Below are 15214 nucleotides of genomic sequence, written 5' to 3' on the forward strand. Positions count from 1 at the left end.
TGCAAACGATCAAACCTGCCCTCCCCTCCTCCTCCCTCCTAACCCCTCCCTTTTGCCCCTTCCCTCCCCATTCCTTCAACCCTCCCTTCCCCTCACCCATCCCCTTCCAATCCTCTCCTCCCCCCCTCCCCTACACCCTCCACTCTCCCCCTCCTCCTCGATCAGTTTTACCAATCCTAGGACTATGACCTAGGAGACCAGGGTTCAAATCCCCACACAGCCATGAAGCTTACTGGGTGACCTTGAGCCAATCACTGCCTCTTAGCCTCAGAGGAAGGCAATGGTAAACTACCTCTAAATACCGCTTATCATGAAAACCCTATTCATAGGGTCGCCATAAATCAGACTCGACTTGAAGGCAGTCCAATTCATTTTCAAGCATGATTGCATGGGAGAAAATCCTATTGAACTCAATAGGCATGCAAATGATCAAACCTGCCCTCCCTTCGTCCTTTGTCCCATCAACTCCCTTTTGCCCCTTCCCTCCCCTTCCTTCACCGCTCCCCCTTCCAATCCCCTCCTTCCCCCTCCCCCTCCTTCTGCTCCACTCTCCCCCCTTCTTCCCTCTACTCTCCCCTCCCCCCTCCCCCCATGGTCAGTTTTACCTATTGTAGCCATGATTACACAGGAGTAAATCCCATTGAACTCAATAAGCATGCAAATGATCAGACCTGCCTTTCCCCTCCTTCTCCACTCCTCTCTCTTCCTCCTCCCTTCTTACTCTCCTCCGCTCCTCCTTCTTCCTCCTCCCCTGCCCACTCCAGGCTTCCCTCCTCATGGTCAGTTTTACCTATCCTAAGGATGATTGCACGGGAGTAAATCCCACTGAACTCAATAAATATGCAAATGATCAAACCTCCCCTCCTCCTCCCCTCCAGCCTGCTCCCCTCCCCTTCCTCCCATCCCTTGTGATCAGTTTCACCTATCCTAAGCATGATTGCAGGGGAGTAATTCCCACTGAACTCAATAAGCATGCAAATGATCAATCCATTCTCAACAAACTTGGACAGGATCCCATTTCTTACCTCCTGGATTAAAAAACAGAGAAATTCACTAACAGGCAAAAAAACTTGTGGTTTAAGAATGTACCTATAGCCAACAGATATTTCTATCAAATTTTAAAAAGCAGGGAAATTGGGCAGCTGTAGTGATGCACCAGGGAAGCAGGAGACCTGACCTCCTCTCTGAGATATTGTACTGCCCTACAAATTTGTCAAAATGCAAACACAATTTGGGTTGGTCTTTCACAGTTCACTTCTTGTGTAGCTTGGAAGAATTTGGTAACATGTGACTTGAATTAAATTTCTCCCCCATCTCTAACTACAACTCTCATTAGCCCCAGCCAGCCCATACTGGGAGTTGTAGTCTTATACAGGGTCAGCGCCAGACATGTCAGGGCCCTTGGGCACCAGTTTGCCCCAGGTCCCGGCATGTGTGCACATGTCTACCTGTCTCTCACAGGGAGGGAGCTTCTTCTGCCCACCCATTCGCTGGCTCCATCTCTCCTGTCTTCAGCTCCTTAGGGATACCTCAGCCGCCATCTTGGTTAATGGCAGTCCTGCGTGCGCAGCCCATGCAGCTGCAAAAGACAGGCGAGACAGGTAGGTGGAGTCAGTGAGCGGGTGTGCGGAAAAAGCTCTCTCCCTGAGATCCATGGCATCTCCTCCCCCACCCTATCAAGAAGCCTCTATGGCTCCAGGGGCCCTCGGCTAGGGCCCAACCTGGCCACCCTTTGGGACTGGTGCTGCTCTTATAGTCTAAAACATGCAGAGGGCATCAGGTTGGGGAAGGCTGAGCAAACTCATTCACCACATATAAAGTGTTAATGTGTTACTTTTCTCTCCACTGCTGTCAAACCAGAAATTGAGTCAAAAAGGAGAGGAACAAGATTTACAAGCCACCGTAGCATCATTTAAAGTAATTGTATGGCATAAAATGTTAAAACCATCCATTATGGATCATTTAAGTTGAGCTTAGAAAGCAAACAATTATGGTCTGCCTAGGTTATGAAAGAGATAAGAGGAACTGTGTGTGTGCGCGCTGAAGAAAGAGAGTGAATGCTGGAAAATATGTTGCAATTAAAAAAAAGAGAGCAAGCACAACATTTGTGAAAGTTTCTGACTTGTTTTCATTTGACTGTGTGTCTTGTGTCTCCATCTGGGCCATATGGAATTTTTTGGTATGCAGACTACAGTGCTGGGAAATGTGGTCACACCCTCAACCCCCCCCCCCGATTCCCTTATTTGGTCATTAAAAAAATATTAAAACGTTAGTTATTTAAGGAGGGGAACTTCTCTTTAATCGAGAGACTTTTATTGCTTAATACATTGGTTGATTACACATTTCATAATAAATGCAAACTGATGAAACCAAGGCGGAAGTATTCGGCACAGCCTGAATGCAATCTGTTGCAAATGAGGTATGCCAATGTTAACATTTATTTGGCTTTTGTTGGTGAAGGAATCTGCAGGTGCCCACAGAGTGTTGCTTTTGTGTTCGGAATCAAATTATGTGTCATTACTCATTTCCTAAGAAAGGGTGGGGATGGGGACAATCTATACTTCATGCAAGATAAATAAAAATCTGACTTCACCAGATAGTGGCTTTTCCCCAGATATGGAGGAGAAAGAGAACATTGTGGAGCAATGAAATCTACAATCAAAAACGTTGAGCTATGGGTCATATGATCCCAGGTCTTTCAGACAGACATCTAATTTTTCAGGAGATGATTTAGATCAGAAAAAACAGTGTGCTTTTTAGAAACTCTCATTTTCTCTCCCAAGGCTAAGGTGCACTTTGCAGCCATTTTAAAGAAGGAAAAATTGAAGTTTGGGAGATCTGATCACCATCTCCTGTATCTCCTCTAGCTTGGCCTAATGGGGCAATTCAGCCCCTCCAGGTGTCCTTTTTATTGTGCATTCATGATTATTTGTGCTCTTGATGGTATCGGGGTAGTTACACATGCTCCCGCAATTTGCGCCTGCAAAGGTTTCGGGATGGTCATACTGCTTTGTTAGCACGGTCCATACATGCCTGCTGCAATTTCATAACTTTTCATACCACAAACTTTCTGATATTTTTTTTTTTGGTCCCACTTTAGTTGTGCTATAGTGCTAGGGCGCCCCAGCAATGTGCCAGATTTAACTTGTTTCTTTGTGATGTAGCCATTCTCACATACCTCTTGTTGATGCTGGATACAAGCATTCCTGCGGGGGTTTTTGTGGAAATGACCTAAGGTTAAGTACAGCAATCTCAGCCTAAAAATAAAAACTCTGAAAGTGTAAAAATGAAAATATGGTGGCATGGTGCTATACCTTAAGTGCTTATGGGGAAAAGGTGGTGGTGGTGAGAATCTTGCACTCTTGTGTAACTCCCACAGACTTCCTGTTGATGTCATATACTGACACTCCTGTGGGGTTTTCCCCCCCCCCGTAAATAAACATGGTGTAGTGCAGCAATCACAGCTGAAACATAAAAACTTTTTTTAAATGTACAAATGAAAACATGATGGCACGGTGTCATAGTATAACTTACTTGCAGCTCAGAAAAAAGTGGGGATTTGGGATGGCAGAAACATGGACAATGGAATGGGAGGAATTAAAACATGCATGCAATAATTGCATGCAATTGAGGATACATTGCAGAACAACTGATAAAGTGGGATGATGTGTGGATGGTCCAGTATAAATCCACTTCAGATGCATTGATGACATGTTGCTGCAGATACCCACAATAAAACAGCAGTCTGATTGGCTCTAAGATGTCAGTTTGAGCATTTATACAAGTAACACAGGTCAAAGCACACATCTCATCCTTGCAATTCCTGAGTCAAAGGCAATGGCACTATGGCACAATGGCTATTTCAGAGACAGACTGTAGGCCAAACTACGCATTACAGTACTCAGATGTCTGAGTAACTTTTCCCCAAAATTATTGTAATGAAAATCTGCAGCTAGAGGCTGCAAACAGAAGCAGAGAAAGAAAAGAGGGTGGTGAGTAAGGTACTTACCTTGACTGCCAACTTTCAAACTCACCCTCTCCAGCTATTTTACCTCTTGCAGGAGCAAAGATACATATCACCATATATTTCACCCACTGGGGGAAATGTAGCTTGAGGGCAGCAACTTTGAGAGGAAAAACAGCCAGCAAGTTGTGTGGTGTTTTTGTTAAGAGTCTGCAAATTACTTGGGAAGACAGACAGACTAATGTTAGCATTTTGGAAGAAGCAAAGACCACCAGTGTTGAAACAATGATCCTCCAACATCAACTTTGCTGAACTGGCCATATCGTTCGAATGCCTGATCACCGTCTTCAACAGCAGCTACTTTACTCCCAACTTAAGGATGGAAAACGGAACATCAGTGGACAGCAAAAGAGGTTTAAAGATGTTCTTAAAACTAATCTAAAAAAATGTAACATGAGCATCGAGAACTGGGAAGCTTTGGCCCATGAGCGTCCCAATTGGAGGCCGGACATTATCAAAGGTGCTATGGACTTTGAAGAAGCACCAGTACAGGGTGAAAGGGAGAAGCAAGCTAAGTGGAAGGCATGTCAAGCAAATCCTCATCGTGACCATCTTCCATCTGGAAACCTATGTCCCCACTGAGGCTGTGTGCATCCAGAATTGGCCTCCACAGTCACTTACAGACCCACTGTTAAAGACCTTACCCTGGAAGACAATCTTACTCAGCCATGAGTGATCGCCAATGAATGAATGAGTTATGAGAAAATGTTTCCTATCAAATATTCTCTAGAATTAATTAATTTTAACTATTAATTTATAAATAATATTTTTTTAGTAAAATTTGCTAAAAATAAAATAAAGTTTACTAAAAGTAAGTTCCATTGAATTAAATATGATTTTCAGGTAAGCCTGCAAAGCACTGCCGCCTAAGGTAATCAATGAGATTTACTTATGAGTAGATGTATATAGGATTGCCCTGTAAGTCAGATAATAAATATTGCATTTTATTCAACAAATGCAAATAGTAAACGAGAGCTTTGCACAGTCTATATGTTTGGTGTTATTACAGAAGAATGGAGTGTTTTCTTCAAAAGCCTCTGAGACTGTTTAACTGATCTCACAAAGAGTAGCATTCAACTAAATTCTAGCACTTGCAGAACTTCAACTAATGCAAGGGGATTTCCCCCTCTCCTCCCCCTTCTGCATGTGCCCCACCCCCAAATCTGCTCCAGAGAGTTGGGGGACTCCCTAGAACAGATATAGAGGGTGCACAGTGGGAGGAGAGGGGGAGAAGATTCTGTTGCACTGGGAAAAATCCTTGCACTGATGGAACACTCAACTTAGCGCTGTGTTGAATTAGGAATGGGATCCATTGGCCACTGATGGTTTGAAAGTGTTCCGTCAACCTAACAAGCTGGTATCAATGCAAGTTTGTTCTTTGTCTGCAAGCTGCTGCTTTTATTGATCTGTTTTTTCCCTCAGAAAAAATATTAATATCAATCTTTCAAAGGAAGTATCAATAAATTGAAGGAAATATCAATAAAATATCAGTATTAATATCAATATTTTAGATGCTGATTTTTTTTAAGTCTGAAAATAGCAGCAGGAAATCATTACATAAAAATCTGATCTGCAATGATAGTGAATAAGCAAATTAATGGAAAATTCATTACCAAATCCGAACTGGGGAGAATTCTAGCACATCTCTGCATTGTATGCAATACTAACCCTACTCAGAGAAGACTCATTTAAATTAATGAACATAAGTTAGGCCCATTAAATATCCCCACCACCACCGTAACTGCCACAGTCAAAGGCTGGAAAGCCTCTTTATGAAATCAAAACAGGTAAGTCAATGGCAGCCAGAGAGGCTGTGACAAACCGGCAAAGAGACTGCAATAGTGCAAAGGATGTTCAGTCATTTCATGACACGTTGCACAATGATCCCTTATCTCATGTAATGTATGCCTATTTGGAAACACTGGCCACAATCTAGTTCTAGTCATGCACAAGGTGCTTTGTGTGACTAGGGGCCTAAAACAGTAGATGTCGATGTGCACTCCTTGGCATATTGCAAGACAGATGGGAAGATCCGCCCCAGATTGTCGACAGTGGGAAATCATACATAATTGCATCCAGATTTGCACTGGATGTGTACATACATGCACTGCATCCAGATTTGCACCAGGATGTGTCACTGCATGCAGTTTGCATATAGGGTTCCCAGTCCAGCAAGGGAGTTGGAGCAACTGCATCTGTAGCACAAGTGTCATTTCAAGGCAGAACAGAGAGAGACAGCAGCAATTCTAGTGGTTTTCTTGCCCTATTCTACACACCACGAAACTGAAAGAATCACAGGGTACTTCTACAACTGCCCCTTCCCAACTCTGAAAAACACAAAAACGAATGAATGCAAATGCTAAAAACATGAACAAAAAGCACAATACTGACGGTCATTTACATCTCTGTACACAGAACACTCAGTGTCAATTAGGAGGAGGACTGCTTTAAAATACTGGGAGGCTGATCTCCTGCTCACTCTCTCTGTGTATGTGCATGCACTGTTTCTTCTCTAAAGCACATGGTTTGATGAGTATTTTTACACTACTCTTATGAAAACTCCTTACAGCAAGCTTCCAAAGTGTTCCTTCTTTACCAATCTGCTCAGACATCTGTTGTTTTAAACTACCACTTTCCCCCTTTCTCCCTCCCTCTCTGTCCTCACCGCTTCACCAGGGCAGGAGAGAATTTCAGCATTGTTAGAATATGCACAGCCATAGTTCCGAGACCACATCCCTGGTTTACTCCTCCCCTTCCATGTTTCCTTGGAGATGAGGCCTGCCCCTCCAGCATGATGACATTCTTACGCAAATATAGTATACCACATGCGCAAGCACATACACACAGAGTTGAGGGGGTAATAGTAAACAGTGATGTCAGAAAGTAATGAAACACAAAAAAAGAAAAAAGAAAAAAAAGAATGGTGGAATTTTTCCACTTTCCCTTTTCTTCTGACATCACTATTTATAATCCCATCCGCACCCTATTTAAATCAAATCAAGGTTTATTGCGGTCAAAGACCCATAGAAGATGTATAAAATACAAAATACAAATATAAAATATTACAATAGATAAAATGGAATAAGACTAAAGGAGAATAAAATGGAAATAAAGTAGGGTAAAAATAAAATCTGCAAGAAAAATTTAAACAGAAAGTTTTAACCTCTTAAGTTGTGCTGCATAGACAGATTTGGCCACAGACCTTGTTAGAGACTTATTTGAACCTTTCAGAAAACAAAGAAGCAGGCTTTCAGGAGATTTAGTTGGATACTTATTTATTTATATATATATATACTGCAACTCGCACATCTGATGGACTGTAGCCCTCAAGCGCTTATGCCATAATAAATATCTTTGCCTTTAAAATGCCACAAGACAGTCTGTTGCTTTTGCTGCAACAGAATAACACAGCTACCCCTCTGGAAATGCATTATCCTAGGTGCTCAATAAATAAACAAGCAAGAAAAAGGGAGACTTGGTTGACTTTCCAGTCCTGCTTCTCCAATTCACCACACACTCCTGCATTTCTAAGCTGGAGTGCAGCCCTTCCATTTTATACTTGTCCTTAACTGGCCTCTCTGCTGCCCCAAAGTCCTGTCCAGGACTCTGGTTATGCTTAATGCTTGACTTTGGAGGATGGGAATGGGACCTATACTTTCCAGTCTTTGGACAAACCCTTCATTCAGCAACCCACCTACTCAAAGCCAGGCCTCCCAGGACACACAGAAGGCCCTGCTCTCATCTCATCCTGAAGAAACGCTCTTTACTGCTTTCCAAGATCAACATTCAATGGTTGCTTCTCTTGCCTGAGAAATTTGGAAGGCCCTCTACTCCACAATGGGACCACCCCCAGCCTCAGAGAAGTCTGCCTTCAGCAAGCTCCTTTTCACTGCCTGCCCACTCCACCCCCAGCCCACCCCACCTTGGTCCTTCAAGCAGGTGCTTGAAGCAGCCCAGCCTGTGGCCACAGTGTGCACGGTCCTGGGGAAAACATACATGCCTGCTTAGCAGCAGGCAGCCCTGACGGCTGTCCTTTCTGGCTGTCAACAACCTAGCTGGCACCCTGGAGAAGTTTCTTGGTGCCAGGCAGGCCCACCTCCCTGGTGATGAAGAGATTAGGGGCTGTTGCTTCCCCTTTTAAAGCAACCAGCCCATCTCATTCCCTTCATTCTACGGCAGAGGGAGGCATTTGCGGAGCCCTCACTCACCCCCCCATCCCCCCCACTGCAATGGAGTGGGCTCCAAAACTGGTAGGTGCTCAGCTTTCTTTGTGCCTCTTCTTATTTACTTTCTATTTATTAATGGCCTGTCAGGCTTGTTTGCTTTTGGAAGTGTAAACTTTGCCTGGCTGAGCTATTGCTTTTGGGGCCTGGCACAGAGGAGACAAAACGACCTCCCAGAGAGAGAGAGAGAGAGGCACATACAGAATGAAGCACAGAAGAGGACAAAATGGGAATGGTTGGCTTGTGCAGATAAAGGTCCTCCACTATTAGCTAGGGATGGAGAAGTGTGTTTCAGTTCACAAATAAAGGAGTGCCTATCTAATCCACACTTCCCGAAACAGTATGTGAACCAAGACACGGTCATCCTTCAAAATTCTCCAGATTTTGCAATGCAGTTTTCCAGCCAAGTAATGTGTACAAAAATGCATGTGTTTGTGAAACTAGCCTACAAAAACGCATTATGCGAGGGGGAACTGCTTTGTAAAAATGTATGTATTTGACAAAATTGCATGCCAAATGTATTTATTAGGAGAAATTTGCACTAAAATGCTGATGAGGACATTTAAAAAAAAATCAGTTTGCAAACGGATAGGGAAATGCGGAGAACTGAACTGAAGATTGGGGGGGAGAATGAGAAATCGAAATGGGCAGATCCACCCACCCCTTCTTATGGCCCTGGGATCTGAAAGCAGCAACAAAGGAAGCAGACAGGCAAGCAGGAGAGTGCCGCTGTTGCTTCACCGTAACCAGGACTGGAAGAGGAATGGGATGGGCAGATTTTAAAAAGTCCCCATGCAGCACAGTGCGACAGAACTATCTAACAGGTCATCTTGAATATTTTTTTTAAAAGGCTGCAAATCCTACTTTTCAGTTCAGCTGCTGCTGCCATCAGCCACAAGACCAAGGCTGATAGGAGAGCTTATATCACAGGAGTGGGTAACCCCAGTTTGGGTCCTTGATCTCGACCCCAAGCAAATTTTTCTTCCCGAGTTTGGCCCCAGGGACAAAAATAAAAAAAAATAATAAAGTTGGCACAATGTTGGGGTGAGCAGAGCCCAGTGCCCTTATGGAGATGCAAATCACTTTCTCCATCAGCTCAATCAATTGATGAGTGTGCGTGTGTGTGGGGTGATGTGTGCCTGTGAGTGCCCTGTGATTTGTGCATGTGGGACTCCATGCACAAGATCATGGGTGGCCACAGCCACATATCCTGCTGGCAGGTGGCCCTTGGAAGGTTGGCGAAGGTCGAATGTGGCCCTCAGGCCAAAAATGATATACGAGAGCCAGCTGTGAGGTAAGAACCCCCTTTAGGTAGGATGGGTAGAGTTTGAGTGTGGAATCTGTCTTCCAGGCACAAGCACATAAGAATGAGTACGATTTATTTGACTTAAGGGTAAAGATGATAAAAAGATGAAAACATTAAAAACAAAATGCTGGTAAATGTAGAATCTGGACAGATAGAGTATTTTGGTTTAAAAGCATTTGACCAACAAACCTGGGGTTAGTCACAGGAAGGAGACAGTTCATCCCAGACACCTCACCATTTAGCTGCTCAGAATGAAAGATTTGAGAGAGGTGTCTGCCAGGTGACTCCTATTTCCATAGGAGTGTGTGGCTATTTTGAAATAAGGTGTTGGGTCTTCTGGAATGGAGCCTTTTGGTCACAGTTGTCAAGGCACAGCTATTTCTGCCATACGCCCATGGTTCATATTGCTGTTCAGTTATCTCTCAATACTGCTCTAGCTTTCAAGCCAATAACTTCACAGGTAGTTGTTTCTGTGCAACCCTTTTCCTGCTCAGTTATCACTTTCACTAGCTCCCCTCTCACTCCACTCTCTGTCTCCCATATCCCTGCTTACCTAGATCACCTTTGATGGGGAAGCAGGATAGCATCCTCTCTCTGGCTCCTCCAGGCAACCTGTCTATTCAGCTTTCATCCTGATTTGCTTGCACAACGCTTACATGGAGGTTGGATTGTATTCACTCTTTACTGAGCATTTGTTTTGATTTGTCGGCGGGGAAGTTATACAGCAATGAGTGTTCATCCTGATTTGCTTGTGGGGTCTTTATACATCTTACCATTAATAATTTGTTCATTCCAACTTCAGTGTATCTCCCCATCACGTTCCTAACCACAAAAAATGGCAGTTGCGCCAGGTGACAGAGTGCTTTAATCCAGTTTTAATGTGCAAACAAATTTCCTGCTATGCGCTTGAATCCCTCCTGCAAAATACCGAGTCTGGAGGTGTCCTGTCCCACCCAGCTTTGGCGAAATCATTTGAAAAGGGGAGAAGTACTGGTGACTGTTATACCAGGGGTGTGGAGCCTTTGGCTCTCCAGATACTGCTGAACTACAACTCTCATCAGCCCCGGTTACCATGGCCAATGGCCAGAGGTGATGGGGGTTGTAGTTCAATAAGATCTGAAGGAGCAAAGGTTCCCCACAACCGTTATACCATGAAAAGTAATGAGTGTGCTCTTTTCCTTCCTCCCCAGATGGTTGTCTGTGCAATCTGCCTTTCCGTCACACTTGGTGCCACCCCAGAAACAAAAGAGCAAAGCAAAGGGCCTAAAGGGAAGAAAAGAGGATCAGCAAAGATCAAGGTTCAGCACCAGAATGCTCAAGAATCCTCACCTGACCCAGTACTAAGAGTAAACCCAGGGGCCTCTACTGACTATACCCTCGTGGAGGATTATGAACGGAGCATCCATGAGATGGTTAGTCAGCTGCGGAACAGTTCTGAGCCTCTGGATACCAAGTGCCAGGTCAACTTGAGACTCTGGATGTCGAACAAAAGGAGTTTGTCTCCTTGGGCCTACAGGTGAGATACAGCGGGACTCCCTCACTGAGGTTGCCTTGGGAGCCTTTCTGTATAACCCAAACAATTGTGTCCCAGCAATGTTTTGTTTTCAGTGTGATATTCAAGCAATCCACAACCTAGATCAGGGATGGGGAACCCTTTTCAGCCCAAGGGGCGCACTCCCGTCCCAGCAACCTTCCTGGAGCCACATGCCAGTGCTGGGTGTGGTCAGATGTAAAAGTGGCCAGAGAAGTGTATGTAAACTGTACCTTTGTACAATAATACACACAAACATTCCTCTATCCTCCATCTAGGGCTGTTACCAGGCATGACTGGGCCCTTGGGGACCAGCCTGCCCCAGGCCCACAGCGCCTGCTCGTGCATCCCTACCTTTCCCATTACTCTGAATGCAGTGTGTCCTGCACGCACATGCCTACCATCAACCAAGATGACAGTGGGGGCATTAGCCCCTGCTGCCATCTTAGTTGATGGTAGGCATGTGCGCACAGCATACACGACATTCACAGTGACAGAAGAGGTAGATGGGGCGTGTGTACGGGCTTATTGAAGCCTGAGCCATCTGTATGGGGAAGTGCCTGGGAGCTCCCTCTCCTTGATCTGTGCCAGGGTCAGAAGCCGCTGCTGCCGCAGACTGCAAGAGCACTACCCTCCCACCCTAAGGAGGGGCCTCTCTGGGCTGCAGGGGACCTGGCCACCCTCTGGCACCAGACCTGCCTCCATCCATCCAGGGAAGAGGCATTATCGGAGTCGAAGGACATATTTGAGCAAGGCGAAACATACTCAAAGAGGGTGTGAAGCAGGGTCAATGAGGGGGTGTGGCCTGGGGGAAGGGGTGTGGCCTGGGGATCCCCACCCATGACCGAGCCAACAGTATGATAATCGGTCCCTATGTAATTTGTGTATGTTGTGGGATGTGTGCGTTTTCCTTGTTTCTCTTTGAAACATCTTTTTTAAAAAGCACTCTAGTGCTGACTTTGCACAGTAAAGGACAAAAGTCATAATATGACAAAACATTAAAACCAAACAGACGTAGAGTGGGGAGGACCTGTGTTACTTGTCACTAGTGAGGTCACAAACTATGTCCAGTAAGAGCTTGAGAGATTTGCACAGCCACATATCACAAAGGCAATAGTACTGAATGTGCTACCCACTGCACATGATTTCCCCAGGTACAAAAGATAAGAACCTCCCCTCCCTGCTGGGGCAATGCAATATCCCTGCAACAGAAACACAGCCTTGAGGGAAGACTTCTACACTGCAATCAACAGCCCTACAAATTGGGCTGATTGCAGGTGTTGTCACCACTCCTCATATGCTCAGAGGCCCCAAATTCTTCCAAGCTACACAGGAAGTGGATTGGACTGTGAAAGACCAACCCAAATTGTGTTTGCATTTTGACCAATTTGTAGGGCAGTACGATAGAGAGGAGGTCAGGTCTCCTGCTCCCGATGTATTCACTATGACCGCCCAATTTCCCTGCTTTTTAAAAGTTTGATAGAAATATCTGTTGGCTATAGGTACAGTAGGGCCTCACTCATACGGCGAGTTACGTTCCAGACCCGTGCCTAAAAGCAGAACTCCATCAATAAAATGGTGCCCGATGCCCGAAAAATGCCATAAAAGCGAACAAGCACCGTATGAGTGGGGCCTTACTCTAATTGAAAGCCGCCGTATTAGCGGGCCACCAGAAAGTGGGGCCCTACTGTACATTCTTAAACCGCAAGGTTTTTTGCCTATTAGTGAATAATACTATGGAGATAGCAGAAAAGCTGGGTAGTAGTGGCCTGACTTTGTAACACTGTATCTCCCTCTTGTGGTGCTCTTGAAAGTGCATGCATCATTTTTCAGAAGGGGATCCACCAAGTCATTTCATTCACCTTTTTAAGAACCGGAGACCACAAAGTTCTGATGGATTCAGCACTATATGAACACAAATTAATTTCTGGGCCTTACGATTCTAGTTTTAGCTATGACAGGTGGGGGAATAACTTGGATTAATGTAATTTACCACATCATGTTACCTGGCCCTTTGACATGTGAAGCCACTGTTGTTTAGCTGGCATCTGGTTTCACTAAGCCAATGATCTTTAATAGGAGTTGCTCTCTTGTGTGAAATAACTGAGCTGTTTTCTGGAACAAAGCTATGATGTGCCAATGGGCAGTGCCAGTCTCCGGCCTACATTCAGACAGCAGAGCATGGCCACTAAGCTGTAAGGACTTTTATATTCTTCTGAATACATTTCTGCCACAAGGACTTACATATAGTGGAATTCCAGAGTTGGGATCCCATGTGTAAGTTTATATGTAAGTTTACGGGTGGGCAATAGGTGGCACTTCCTCATTTCCAAGAGATTGGGGCAGCGGGCGGGGGGAGAAGCAGGGCTTGACAAAAACACAGCAACAGCAGAGACCTAAAGAAATCTACCACTGGGGCACATCATTCTGATTATTTCTGAGCCCCCACTAAATGATCTTCTGCAAGCCTCAGAAAAAGCCTGTGAACATCACTTCAAAAGCACATGTCACTTTGAGCTCTTTCCCCTTTTATGGGAAAGTGCACTCTTTCATCTCTCTCTGTACACAGACATTCCACTCTGCTACTGTTGTGCCATGAATACCCACTGCCCTGTGATCATCAGAGGCCCTAGCATGAACACTCACAATGGTGCTTGTTGCAAAGGTCTCCTGTCTAGAAGGTCCTCCTATAACATGTTCTGGGCCTCTCTGGGAGGTTCAGCAACAGCCACCTACTGCAGCACCTTCCTGTACATGCATAAATCAACTCCGTGGAGTTAACATGTATGCACTGGAAGACGCTGCAATAGGTGGCTGTTGCTCCCCCTGGTTCTGTGGGACCTCTACGTATGCCTGCAACCTGCCTCCCTATCCCCACTAAAATGAATATGCACTTTCTGATGTCAGCACATTTCCCTTTAGGATAAACCACGATGCAGCACGAATCCCAGTCAACATCCCAGAGGCACACTGCCTGTGTACAGGATGCATTAATCCCTTCACCATGCAGGAAGACCGCACCATGGTCAGCATCCCCATCCACAGCAAAATCCCAGTGCGCCGACTGTTGTGCGATCCAAGCACCCCTCACAGGAAGAAGAAAAGGTGCCACAAAGAGTACAAGACTGTTATGGAGACTATTGCTGTGGGCTGCACTTGTATCTTCTAAGGTCCCATGAAGAGCAGAGCTTCTTTTCCTGCTTCTGGTTCCCAAAGGGTTAGTAGGGTTCCAGTCTTTCTAGCCTCCTTTCCCCTTCCAGTTCTGGTTAGCAAAGGTCTCTCCTTCTCATTACTTGCTCTTTTGCCTGCCCAAACGAGGGAAGACCGATGTGCTTTCAGGGGCCAGTTCTGCCTTGGTTGGGCCCCATTTCTTCCATTACCCGCAGAGAGGCAGACAGCACTTCATACAAGCACAGAACGCAATTAAGGGGTTTCTGTATTGCACATTAGTGCTTCAGACCAATGAAATTGCTCCATTTCATTTTAACAGCATACGCTATGAATGTACAGCCACATTTCCCGCTGCCCGTTTTTAATCTTTACCAAGCACGCCTGGATGCCTAGGAGTTTGGCACAAGTGACCTTGACATGCGGGAGAAAAGGCTGCTGGGTGGCTGGGGAAGAGGAAGGAGTTATAGCATAGGTTCAGCTGTGTAGTTCCCTCCGACTGGTGCTCCCAGCCCTTTAGTGTGGCTCGGGGGCCACACAGTTTGCAAGCTTTTTGTAGGCGATCTTAGGCTAGGGTGACGTCAACATTCAGAGGCCCTTTTATGCCATCCTCCTTCTTTGGTTGCACTACCAAAATGGAGATTATAAAACTCTTTGATAGCACACAGCTTCTGTGTCAACTGCTTAAGGCCAAAAGCTAGGAGTAGAGGCATTTACTCTTTTGACAGTGCTCCACTGCCCTCTATTTGGGAGCAGAAGACAAATCTGTTCTTGCTGTGCTTGGTGAGGGAAGACACGAGAGGCCTTTGAATCCAAGGTAGCTTGGCAGTCTAGTTTGCACCTTATACAAAACTATCGAGAAAATGCCTTATCTTAATACCAAGCAGTCCCAGGAGGCCTGTGCTGACAGCCCTGATAACCAGGCCTGGGTATCCGCAAGACGGCTGGCCGAGGGCCAACAG

At 45.3% G+C, this 15214-nt stretch overlaps 1 protein-coding gene across 1 annotated transcript; it reads left to right on the forward strand.

Moving 5' to 3' along the window:
• Nucleotides 1-8247: 8247 nt before the first annotated feature.
• IL17B (interleukin 17B) lies at nt 8248-14983 on the forward strand. Its single transcript, XM_061616856.1, has 3 exons — nt 8248-8274; nt 10744-11069; nt 14007-14983. The coding sequence occupies exons 1-3, from the start codon at nt 8254-8256 to the stop codon at nt 14251-14253; spliced, it is 594 nt and encodes a 197-aa protein (XP_061472840.1). The 5' UTR covers nt 8248-8253; the 3' UTR covers nt 14254-14983.
• Nucleotides 14984-15214: the final 231 nt, after the last annotated feature.

The sequence above is a fragment of the Rhineura floridana genome, chromosome 3, assembly GCF_030035675.1.
Source record: "Rhineura floridana isolate rRhiFlo1 chromosome 3, rRhiFlo1.hap2, whole genome shotgun sequence".
NCBI lineage: Eukaryota > Metazoa > Chordata > Lepidosauria > Squamata > Rhineuridae > Rhineura > Rhineura floridana.

Coding starts and splice junctions, on each gene's coding strand:
- IL17B (XM_061616856.1), top strand. CDS start 8,254: ATGGAGTGGGCTCCAAAACTG. Junction 8,275..10,743: donor TGGAGTGGGCTCCAAAACTG/GTAGGTGCTCAG, acceptor CTTCCTCCCCAG/ATGGTTGTCTGTGCAATCTG. Junction 11,070..14,006: donor TTGTCTCCTTGGGCCTACAG/GTGAGATACAGC, acceptor ATTTCCCTTTAG/GATAAACCACGATGCAGCAC.